Source organism: Meriones unguiculatus, chromosome 7 (genome assembly GCF_030254825.1).
Source record: "Meriones unguiculatus strain TT.TT164.6M chromosome 7, Bangor_MerUng_6.1, whole genome shotgun sequence".
Classification (NCBI taxonomy): Eukaryota; Metazoa; Chordata; class Mammalia; order Rodentia; family Muridae; genus Meriones; species Meriones unguiculatus.
Genome location: NC_083355.1, coordinates 90,821,866 through 90,834,792, shown reverse-complemented (window position 1 = coordinate 90,834,792; position 12,927 = coordinate 90,821,866). Strand labels below are relative to the sequence as shown.

Below are 12,927 nucleotides of genomic sequence, written 5' to 3'. Positions count from 1 at the left end.
ATTGCTATAATGGGCTGGAGAGATGGCTCAGTAGTTAAGCGCACTGGGCACACTTCCAGAGGACCTGTGTTCAATTCCCAGTATCTACATGGCAGCTCACAGCTGTCTAATTCCTGTTCATCATACATACAGCCAAAACACCAAAGTACATAAAATTTTTGAAAATAAATTCTTTTTTTAAAAATTGCTAAACTGAATCTGAAGAGATTACTCAAGTGGTTAAGAGTGCTGTGCTTGCTTGCTCTTTCAGACAACCCAGGTTCAGATCTCAACACCCAAACGGCAGCTCACAATCGTGCGTAAGTCCAGTTCCAGGGGTTCCAGTGTCCTTTCTATGGTCACTAGCCATACAAGTGGTGCGCATATATCATGCAGGCAAACACTTGTGCACATAAAAATTTAAATAATATTAAATATTTTTAAAATGTCTACATTGTTAATTTGGATGAGGGTTAAAGATGTGGCCCAGTGGCTAAGAGTACTTGCTACAGCTGGCTGTGGTGGCGCACGCCTGTGATCTCAGCACTCAGGGAGGTAGAGGCAGGCGGGTCTCTGTGAGTCCAGGACAGCCAAGACTATACCTCACAACCATCTGTAACTTGTAGAAGATTCAGTGCCCCCTTTGGGCTCTACAGCACCAGACATGTATGGTGCACATATGTAATATGAAGGCAAAACACGAATATACATAAAATAAAGAACAACCTTTAAAAAAAAATTCTGATAATGGGCCAGGCATGGTCTGTACTCTTGAGTGCTGAGATGTACAGCACTCAAGAGGATGAGGTATGAAGAACGTAAGTTTGAGGCCACCTGTGCTACATAGGATGTACAGCCTAGGCCACAGAAAAAGAAAGACTCATCTTAAACACAAAAAATAAAAACAATAGAAAAAACAAGCTGTACATATTTACAAATCATGTCTAAAAGAGACTTGAACTTCAAGAATACTTTAAACCTGATAGAAAAGCCAAGCATGGTGGTCCATGCCTATAACTCTAGCTCTTGAGGGGCAGGAGCAAAAGGATCCAGAAGTCAATGCCAGCCTGGCCTCTAAAGTAAAAACCCTGTTTCAAAACAAACAGTGTGTGTTGAGGGGATAGGAAAGAAACAGACAAAAGTCAAGCTAGCATTGATAAAATGCCCTGTAGCTAAGGATAAACTTACAAAAGAGCCTGGTGTGGTGGCACAAGCCTTTAGTACCAGCACTCAGGAAGTAGAGGTGGATTGAGTATCCTGGTCTGTATATCTAGTTCTAGACCAGCTAGGGCTGCATAGTGGGATCCTGTCTCAAACAAACAAACAAAAGCCAACAAAATAATCCATCCAGTACATGTTTGCTAGGATGACCTTCTAGTGAAACAGACACTACCAGTTGCTGGCCAAAATGTGGAGCTCTTAAAATGCTCACTCTATAAGAAACTTATAAAGCCAGACATATGATTACCGCATGACCTAGCAATATACTCTTCAAATTCATATGAAAACCTAAGAAGTTAGGGCATTTTCATATCAAGGTCCAGGCATGTGGTTTCTCATGACTATGTATGATACTGGGTATGAAGTTCATTTACAGTTGATTGTCTTTTAGGTTCAGAGGTTACTGTCCCCACTCTCCTTACTAAGTTAAAAGATTTCAATTATATATATATATTTCTTTATTCTACTTTTGTTGTTGAGACCTTCAACTTTGCATTTATTTCAAGACAATTCACCATTGCTTCTTAGAATTTTTTTTAAATAACTGCTTTAAAGTCTTTGTGTTGGTAACCATGGATTATTTTTCCCCTGAGATGGATTAAATTCATGATTTTGCCATATGCCAGCTGAATATTGCATTGTAAGACTTCAAAAACAAGTCTCTGGGATCAGTTTTCAAGCTTTTGTGTTCCTTAAAATCTTTTTGCTTCTTGGATGTCTCCTATCTCATCCTCTGGTTCTTTTCTTCTTCTTTTAGGAGAGGATACCCTGAATTTAAGGTGTTTTCAGTTTTGCTATTTTTATTGCTTCAGTGTTTTCAGATTACCACTAGGCTTCCTGCAGCCCCTAACTGTTCTCTGAGTTAGGAGTTTGCATTCCTAGTCCTCAAGTCGGACCAAAGTACTTTTACCAGAATTTTCCTTGTGCCCCATCTCACTGTTCTGTTGCAGGATATTTGATCACACTGTGAACCCCAATATTACACACACACACACACACACACACACACACACGGCAAAAACCTGTGGTATGGCTCAGCCCTAGCACACACCTTTAATCCAAGAGCTTTTTGTAAACAGGATTAACTAAAGTCAACCATAGGTCAAGATGCGGAGTAAGCAACCAGTTGACAGGGAATGAACATAGGAAAAAACTTAGAGAGTGAGAGGAAGCCTTAAGGATGGATAGACAAACTCACAGAAAATAGAAAGGAGGGACATTTGGTTTGAAGGAGTTATTAAGACAATATTGGAGAAGGAGAGATGGCCTTTCCTTTTGGGATGTTGGCTGAGGAGTAAAGTCACCCGGGTGCTTTCTCTGTCTCTCTAAGCTAATAGGCTTTCAGCCCAAACGTTTTGAGATTTTGTGTAAGAACAATGCTGTTCTGGCTATATTTTTTTATGCTGAAGGTTCCAAAGAAGTAAGTAGGAAAAGGAAACTTGGAAGTTAGTGACACCTTGAATTACAGTGTTCTCTGTTTCTTCTTTACTGTTTTCAGAAACTCAGCAGCTGCTCCAATGCATGCTATCCAGATTTTATGGTTTCATTTGGTGGGAGGCTTAGGGTGTGTGTATTAAGTGTTCTCTGTCTCACCTGGAACCAGATTCTGAATTGCCTTTTAGGAAAGCACCTATGGGTCATGGATGATGGTGTACATCTGTACTCCTAGCCACTCCAGAGGCTGAATAGGAAGATTGAGAGTTCAAGGCCAGCCTGGCGTGCATACAAGATTGTAAGGTCTTGTCAGTTAGAGAGGGAGGGAACCCTTAGAACGTGAGATCAGGAGCATATTGCCACCATCCCTTCTGTTCTGACCTGACACTAGTTCTATAACAAGGTTTAGTTTGAATCAAAAATACCTTTAAAAATTTTATTCTTAGATTCCTATTGTCTCTAGGATCAAGTACAGGCTCATTTCAGTACCCAAAATTTCCAAGCTCTTATAGCTCATATTCCAGGCAACAGGGAAACTTCCTGGCATTTAGTTATCCTATGATATGCAATTGTTTGTATACTTCTCTCAGCCCACGATAATTTATTTCGCAAAGTTAGAATTTCTTATTTCTCAAAATTTACCCTTCCCTCTCTCCCTTTCTCCCTCCCTCCCTGTGTTGCATGCATGCTATGTTACATGTGTAGAGGTCAGAGACAGTTTGTGGACTTTGGTTCTCTCTTTCCTCCATATGGGTTCTAGGGATTGAACTCAGGTCATCAAGGTTGGCAGCAAGCACTTACCAGCTGAGCCATCGTGCTGATCTTGTTTGTACTTTTTATTTCTAGGTGTACATTCTTTGTCTTAGGATTGTTTTCATGTGTGGAGATAGAGGAATTGTGTTTCACTTAGGTTAGTATGCTAGTGATCCCACAGATTGGTGTAACTTTTAGCTACTTACCATGTATTTTTTCATTTATTCCCCTAACAAGTCTGAAGTATTCTAAATTTTATTTCTATGAACATACGGCTTCACTTTTCTACAGTAGCCATGAGTTTCTTAAATGCAGGAGTTGAATTTTCTATTGTCAGCTATCTACTAGGTAATAGCTTCTCAAAACACATCAGTGGAGCTGACTCCTTTCCTTCTCTCCACAGTACCTCGGCCATGTAGAAGTTGATGAGTCAAGAGGAATGCACATCTGTGAAGATGCTGTGAAAAGACTGAAAGCTGTATGTATTTGCTAGTTGCTAGTACTGATCTATCTGCTGTCAATGTTCTATTACAAGATTGTGCTCATTGAATTTTAGCTCCCCAGTATCCAGTAAGAACAGTGTGTTCTCCCAAGGCAAAAGATGTGGGCTTAGTGGGGGGGGGGGGGGAGGAGAATATCTTTTCTCTATTTAAAAGTACAAGATTAGAAAGATCAACCTTTTTCTCCTACATTTTCAAAAACATGCTCATAAGAAACAAGTAATACGAAATCTGATAGAAAATGATATTCTAAAACCAGCTCAGAAATGTTACAGTTAACAGCTTGTGGTACCTGGATTCTACACTATTGATTTTAAATCTGCAAGAAACAGCTTTCCCAGGACAGAAGTAGAAAAGACCTGTTTAAGGTCTGACTTCTCGTCTTGACTCCCACATCTATCTTTTCATGTCCCTCTGACACAAACAACCTACTTTCTCTTCCTTTTGCATAAACTTGAAATGTATAACTCCTTTTCAGGATAAATAATGCTTTCTTTGCCTGTTACACCATAAAATACATCCTACATTCACACTTGTGTATTTAGTAAGGGAGAATAACTATTTGCAGTTGACAAAGACTCAGACTGGAGCGTTAATTTCCTATTTTCAGTGTGCCTAAGGACTGTCCCATGACTCTTGAAGCCCTCTTCAGAGCTCCTTCTCTTCGGTGTATAGCCATTGCCCACGATGCTGTGGAAGCTGGCAGCATCACTTCTGCATGTGCCTGTCCCCAAACAGCGTTATATTCATGTTCCTTTGGGTTTGCTAGTATAAGTTTGGCTACTAATGAGTGCTTTTTATTTCTCAATTTGCTTAATAACCAAAACTTTTCTGCTTTATTGATATAGTTTATGTTACCTTTATATATTCCCTCAATTATAAAGCATGTAAAATGTGAAAGTATATCAAAGAGCTAGTTTTTATTTTGGAACAAATGTCTGAATCTGTTGTAGAAAGAAAAGTAGAAAATAAGTAATTGTAGAACACAAAACATGGCAACTCTGTACAAATGGCGCGTGTACATTCAGCTATATGTACAACCCCTTATCGTAGATTTTGGACGTTTAAATTCTTAAATGATAGAAGCCCAGGAAGTTTCCTTGAATCCATCATTTTAAGAGGACTTAAGTCTATGTTCCGTAGTCCACGAAACTAGTTTTGCAGATTTGCTCTCTTATATGGCTATTCCCTAATTAAATACAGGTTCAGCTGGGCATGATGTTGCACACCTCTAATCCTAGCAGTCGGGGAGGTAGAGGCAGGCAGATCTCTGTGAGTTCAAGGCCAGCCTGGTCTACAAAGACAGGTCCAAGACAGCCAAGGCTATGCAGAGAAACCCTATCTCAAAAATCATACATACATACATACATACATACATACATACATACATACATAAGTAGTTTGGTGAATAACTAGATAAATACTCAGGTAATTTAGTTTTCCACTCAGTTTAAAAGAGAAATAAAACTTTTAATTTTTTTCTTATAAAAGTCTACATTCCTCTAGAATAATGATAAACTAATGATACTATAGAAATATTTAACTTTTTTAAAGAATGTTTTTCTTTCTTCCTTCCTTTCTTTCTTTTCTGTTTTTTGAGATATTTTCTTTGTATAGCTCAGTAGGTAGCCCAAGCAAAGAATATTTTATAGCACTGTATTACATGGAAAACAACAGGCAAACCAGGAAAGGGGAAGACAGGCAGCAAGAGAGATGGTTCAGCAGTTAAAGGGGCTTGCTGCTCTTGTAGAGGACTAAAATTCAGTTCCCAGTACTCTCTTAAGGTGGCTCTCAGCTTAACTCACAACACACATGAGCACAGACCTATACTCAGAAACACACATAATTTAAAATAAAAGTAAATCTTAATTTAAAATCTGGCAAACAGATTAGATTATCCTGAAACAAACTAGTTATTCCAAACGTTTACATTACTTAGGGTGATAAGGCCCCTCACTGCTTGTTATAGGTGGAATTAGCCTTTAGGTAATCATTTAATTTAGCAACAGTCCTCTTTTTCCATGCTGAGGGTTAAACATAGGGCCTCACATGACTGCACAAGCCACACTGCTAGCACTACTGTCCAATCTTGTTCTTAAACTTTGGTGTCTGTCTGTTTTATTTGCGTTTTTGAGAAAGTCTCAACTCCCAGCCCATTATCCTCCTCAGCTTCCAAGGTGCCAGGGTTATAGGCAGGTGATACTTCATCTGGATCTTAACTTCTCTGAAAAATTAAAACATCTCTTTATTGTGTAGGAAAATATGTTTATTGTATAAACTACAAATGAACCTAAGATTTACAAGTAGGGGATAGAAAGATGGCTCAGTGGTTAAGAACACTGTCTGCTCTTCTGAAGGACCAAGGTTCATTTCCCAGCAACCACATGGTGGTACCCAATCATCTGTAACTCCAGTTCCAGGGGATTTGACACCCTCTTCTGGCTTCCAAGAGAATAGACACACATGCAGGCAGAACAGCCATGCACAGGAAATAAATTAATTAATTTTTAAAATATTTATTAAATAAAGCAAGGTCTCTTCCAATTCCAGATGTTGCCATATTTAAATGCCTAGCTTCTGTGCTGCTTCTGTTGGGGTTTTGGCCTTTTGAGACAGAGCCTCAAACTCTGACTCCTCTGGCGTCCACCTCCCATGTGTGCAAAGTGCAGGCACAAGCCTGTCCACTCTGCTCACCACCTCCTTTAAATCTAGTTTTTTGTTGAGTATATTTCACCTTTTACTTTTAAAACAAGATTACTGTTTGAGGCCTAGGACTGTTTAGATAACATTTACTGTGCTTTTTATATTCATCATAAATAAAACCTAAATTTTCATTTTAAAAATTGTAGTTCTGCAGGGCCAGGGACATGCTTAGTTGGTGAAGTGTTTGCCATACCAGGGTGGAGACCTCAGTTTAGCTTCCCCAGCACCTATGTTAAAAACGAAAACAAAACAAAATAGCTAGTTACAAAACATAAGGCTCTAATCCCGGAGCTGGGGAAGTGAAGACAACGCTCTCTCAGGCTCACTGGCCAGCCAATCTAGGTGATCTAGTGCACTCCAGGTTCACTCAAAAGATAAAGGAACAGCTGAGGAGCGCTACATCAGCCTCCGGCATATCCAGGAATTTAGGACATAGACTTACATTGGCAAATGTGCTAAAAAATCAAGTTGGATTTGGAGTAAAATGTCACTGTCCTAAGCCAGTTGGTAGTGGCACATGAAACCCACCACTCAGGAGGCAGAGGCAGGCGTATCTTTTGAGTTCAAGGACATTCTGTTCTGCAGAGCCAGTTCTAGGACAGCCAGGGCCACACAGAGAGACCCAGTCTCTAAAAACCAAAACCAACCAAACAAACAAGAACTTGATTGTTCTGAGACCCTTGCAGTAAGCAGAGAGTCTTCGGGATATTTTCTCGTGAGTCCACAAAGCTCTGTGATTTTGTTTTTGTCTTACTTTCGTATTTTCATAGTAGAAATATTAGGTACATTTTTTGGTTTGATAATATTCTTTTAACAGATATCTATCTAGGATCTATAACATGCTGTGCCCTATTCTTACTAGTACCAAATGCTATGTCACTAGTATATTTTTTTGTTGTTAGCCTAAAGTTTTCTGAAAGAATTTTAAGTAGATGGAAACAAGTTATAGGAGTGTATAAAGCTACAGAGAATTAATAAAATACTTTACATGCCACAGCTTCAAAATATAAAAAAATTACATAGCTCAGATACCAGTTAAGCAGCAAAACAGAAATTATATGACTTATAAACTAAAAAAAAATTTATCGCTAGTAGTTTTAACCTTGTGAGAAATTCAAAATGATTTGCAAATATAGTTATATGGAGACCTTCCCCTACATGGTCCCTTGTAATTTAAAATTATTTTAACTTCCATTAGAAGTCATTAGCAAAGTTGACATCCTCAAGTGAATAAAGCAGCATTGGGATAGTTTTTAAATGTGTTCCTCAGACTTACTTCTTACCCTTATGTATATAAAATAACAATTATTTTAACTCATCTGTTTTGTGATGTAATTCACTAATTAGCTATTACAGAACTTAGATTTCATAGATTAAATTTTAGAAATGGCTGTTGCTTTTGTTGTGTTGCCTATATGTTATAGGGTGATGACTATTCTCCAATCAGCAGTAAGTTCTATAACGATGGTATCAGGGTTGGCTTTGCTTGACTGTGATCCAAAATGCCTTTCATTGTAGATAGTTATTTCATTCCATTGTCTTCTGAATGTCTCTCTTTCTCTACCTTAGTTTTAGATTCATTTCATTATATAACTAGTTTCTAGTATGTTGGGGGTTTTTTATTTACTATTTGATATATTTGTTTTAATATATGTTCTTATTTTAGCAGGTAAAAGAATCATAATTTGTTTTTAAAAGAACGTTAATATACTCTAATCCAATACCTGTCTTTTATGCATTTTGCATGCCACCTTTTTTCATTAACCTGGGGTCTTTTGTAAGGAAAAGAAAACCTGTCTTTAACAAGAGCTTTTCTAGGAGCTGATTAAATATTAACTGTCACCTCCTGACCCTTTGAGAATGGTGATCTGTAACTTTGGCTGCATCCTTGAAAGCTAATTGTTACTCATAGTCTAACAAAACTAGGGCCGCCAAACTTGGCAGCAGAAATAATGTTAGTCTTGCTGCAACAGCTAGCTTCAGTAGAGTATCTTGTGGAAATATTTGATGCCATTTGTGACTTTCAAAACTGAGGGGGAAATGTTCTAGTGCTTAAAAGCACAGAATGCATTCATAAGCCAGGAGACACATATTTAATCAGACTTGTCTTTACTAGACATTCGTGCAGCAACAAACATTGCTTATAAAAAGTAACGGATTAAAAGTAGAGTTCAAGCATGGGAGGCAGATGTAAAGCTGCGTTGGGAGAATTAGAACCTATCTCCTTTTTATAAGCTCTTCAGGTTTTACTTAATAATCAACTTGTATAAATGGTGCTTAAAATTTGATGGTAGAGCTAGTTGTGGTGGTGAACCCTCCAGTTCCAGCGCTCAGAAGGCAGAGGCAGATCTCTGAGTTTCCGGCCAGCCTGGTCTCCAGAGTTAAGTTCTGGGCTACATACAAGACCCTGTCTCAACAAAACAAAACAAAGTGATGGTAGGATCATACATTGTTATGACTTCTTTATCCTAATAGTTGATAATTTTGTCTTTATATCAGTGCAAGATGCTTTACTTTAAAAGAACAGTTAAGGACTGGAGAGATGGCTCAGAGGTTAAGAGCACTGGCTGCTCTTCTGGAAGTCCTGAGTTCAATTCCCAGCAACCACGTCATGACTCCCAACCATTTATAGTGAGTCTGGTGCCCTCTTCTGGCATGCAGATGTACATACAGAACATTGTATACATAATCATTTTTTAATCGGAAAGTTATTAAAAATATAAAAATGGGAAAAAAAGAACAGTTAAAAAAACAAAACCTGTTTCTTAAATTCCATTTGTGACCCATGAACATAATGTGGTTCTTAACTATTTTTTTCTATGCCCAAGTGTATCCTTCATAAATGATATCCTTCATAAATGATCTATTCTGACCTAGTCCTACTATTTCTCTTTTTGTGTGGAATTGATGAGCACACACATATACAGACTGATACTGATAGATGTGGGCCACCTGAGACACAGCTTCCAGATTTAGAAAAGGTGTGGCAAGAATTCTTGGTGTATGCTTAGGATTTAACTTTATGGGTTGCCATTTTTGTTGTGTTTTGTTATGTTTTGCAGTGCCAGGGCATCAAACTCGGCCTCACACAGTGGGGAAGCATGCTTTACCAACAAGTTGGTTGTTTGCTTTTGATCTGGAATCTCACTATGAAGGCCAGGCTGACTTGGAGTAATTTCTCTGACTCCTGTTGTGTTTGCATTTCTTGAAGAGGCAGGCTTTCCCGATGACATCAAGACTGACCCTGAATTCCTGGGCTCAGGCACTCCTGCCTCAGCCTCATAAGGAGCTAGGCTGATGGGCACACTCCACCACATTTGACTACCATTGATTTTAAGTAAAAAAATCTATGTAAAATTTAGCTTTTATTTGTTTCTATTAGGTATTTTAAATGCAGAATCATGCCTAACTAGTATGTCCTAATCTTCTCTGCTGCCAAATTTGGATAATCTCTGTTGGAGAAATACAGATTACTAAATTATGTACTTGCACTGCATGAATGTAGGCTCTGAATATCTCTTTTCCATGGATTCTTAGGTCGTACAGTGTGTTTTCCTGCATTTTCACGCACCTCTCCTTTTTCCCTGTCACTCCTGGTATGGATAACTCTTTAAAATTCTCAGCCCCTCCCCTTTTCCCACTTCTCCTTCTCTTCTACTTCTGTATGTGCTTAATTGATATGAAACTGGGACATTTAGCCTATACAATAATAGCACTCGACTTGTCCCCCTGTTCCTCCAGGAAAGGAAGTTCTTCAAAGGCTTCTTTGGAAAAGTAAGTTTGATGCCATGATTGTGCTTATTCATATAAGGAGTTACACCCCAGTATAGCACTGACATGCTAAAAGAATCAAACCTTGATTTCTATACAAAACAGAGATAGACTTGACTATATATGAAAATTAATGAATTAGTTTCTGTCTGTGGTATTACCTGTTTTTCTTTTGATACTAAATATCAAATATCTAGGAAAGCCCAATAAATGAATCAAGTAAGTTTTTTTGATGATCTCTTTAGCACCTGCTGTTAGAGAAACTCTATTTTATCTTTCAAAACTGTTTTGTTAGTGTATTAACTATATTTTTAACCAGTAAGTTTTAGTTAGGGCCCAAGGCTGACAGAAAAATAAGTATTAAATTCAGGAAAAAATTTAAGGTACCCCAAAATTTACATTCAATACTATTACTTTAAAAAAAAAATGTAAGTGGAATAAGTGAAAGTACATAAACTTACCTTTGAAGATTCTACTGTGGTCGTTAACCTGTATTGCTGACCTAAAAAAATCTCTTGTAATTAATAGCCTTCCAAAATCTGCTGCATTGACACCATCTATATAGTCACTCTGCTCCTTTTTTAGTAGTGCTTGATCACCGTTCAGATCTTCAGAAGTACCAGGGCCTGGTTGTCCCTCAGTAGGACAGCGCTTGCCCAGCATTAGCATGCATTAGGTCCACGGTTCCACCTTCAACACTAGAACACAATGAAAGAGGCTAGAGAGATGGCCCAGTGGCAAAGAGCGCTTGCTGCTCTTGTAGGGGATCAGAGTTCATTTCCCAGCACCTACTTCTGAGGCTCACAATGTCCATAGGCCAACCTAATCTAGACAACCCTCAATTAGACTCCCTTCCTCTGTGATTTCAGATTCCAGTGATGACAATGGCAGATTTATATGATCTATGGAAAAATTATGAATCCTTTTAATCTTTAACATGGAATTACTGTCCTTTATATAGTGAGGAAGTTGAGCTTTCAGAGGTCAAGTGGCCTCTTTAATCTCAGATACAATAAGTGATAGGAACTTGGATTTGAACCTAGATAATCTGTCTCCAGAGTCTATACCTTTAAACACTGTGCTGTACAATCACTTTTGTTTTTCTATTTTTCTTTTGCAGTATTGGGGGTTGCACATACCAGGGCAGTGCTTTAATAACTAGATCCATGGCTTTTTTTTTTTTTTTTCCTTTCCTTCTTTCTTTCTTTCTGCCTTCTGTTTAGAGGCATGATCTCTTTAATTTGCTGGCCTTGAATGTGGTGATCCTCCTACCTCAGCCTCTAAATAGCTGGGATTAGAGGCCTGTGCTACCAAGGTTCCATTCTCAGGGGTGGGAGGAGTAGGGAGGCTTCTATTTTGGGTTTTTGAAACAGGGTCTCATGCATCCTAGGATGGCCTAGAACTTGCTTTGCACCTGAGGATCTCGAACCTCTAATTCTCCTGCCTCTGGGAGTGCTGGACTTACAGTGTACACTATGCCTAGTACTGCAAAAACCAGATGTCATACATGTTAGGCAAGCACTCAGCCAACTGAGCTACATTTTAAAGAGTAATGGTTGTCTTTGGATTTTATTTCTACTAAATTACTTCTTTTTTATTATAGTTTTTCAAGAACAATTTTTTCCCCAGTGGTTTAAACTAGGTCATGGAATCCAGGGCCTAGCACATAGTAGGCAAGTACTTGTTCCATTGAGCTTGAGCTATAATCCTCTCTGCCTCTCTCCCACCTTCCCCTCCCTCTGTCTGAGACAGCATCTTGTTAATCAGGCAGTGCTTAAATTCCTCAGAGCCTACTCTCCTGCCTTCTTCTGCACATCAGCATGTTGGGCCCTAACACTTCATTTTAACTTAGAGATTTTTATTTGTTTGTTTATTGACAAAGGGTCTCTGTTATGTAGCCCTGGCTGTCCTGGAACTTGCTATGTAGTTCAGGCTGGCCTTGAACTCACAGAGATCCACCTGCTGCTGAGTTCTGGGATTAAAGACATTGTGTCATCACACTCAGCTTATTTGGAGATTTTTGTTTAATCGTAAACAACCAGTTGTTGTGCACACCTGTAATTCTCACACTTGAGAAGCTGAGGCAGGATAATTGCCTAAGCTTAAGTCAAGCCTGGGCCGTGTAGTGAGCTCTGGACTACCTAGCACTACAATAGCAAGGCACAGCTTCAAAAATAAGACGAACAAATGGAAGTTTTTTAGTGATTTTCGAGGCCATCCTGGTCTACGTGGCAAGTTCTAGGAGAGCCAAAGTTATATAATAAAGAAACAAACAATTTTAAGTTATAGGGAGGGGGTGTTTTATAGCAAAACAATTTTTTTTGTTTTTGTTTTTTTCAAGACAGGGTTTCTCTCTGTGACCTTGGCTGTCCTAGACCAGGCTGGCCTCGAACTCACAGCAATCTGCCTGCCTCTGCCTCCCTGAGTGCTGGGATTAAAGGTGTATGACACTATGCCCAGCTATCAGGAAGGTGCTTTATTAAAAACTTTTCTTTAATTTTGAGCCTTTTGGGCTTTACAGTTGTTACCATTCTTTTCTTCCCTACATTATTAATCTTTAAGAAAC

General features: G+C 38.7%; 1 protein-coding gene across 8 annotated transcripts in view; it reads left to right on the top strand.

The window, feature by feature from the left end:
• Nucleotides 1–12,927, top strand: part of Numb (NUMB endocytic adaptor protein) — a 107,721-nt gene that overhangs the window by 72,284 nt on the left and 22,510 nt on the right. For 5 of the 8 annotated variants that reach the window (XM_021653576.2, XM_060387830.1, XM_060387829.1 and 2 more), the window contains 2 exons: nucleotides 3,791–3,865; nucleotides 10,332–10,364. In XM_021653576.2, coding sequence (XP_021509251.1) covers nucleotides 3,791–3,865; nucleotides 10,332–10,364 — 108 coding nt within the window. The remainder of the gene's footprint in view (nucleotides 1–3,790; nucleotides 3,866–10,331; nucleotides 10,365–12,927) is intronic. The other 3 variants (XM_060387831.1, XM_060387833.1, XM_060387834.1) reach the window with 1 other exon arrangement.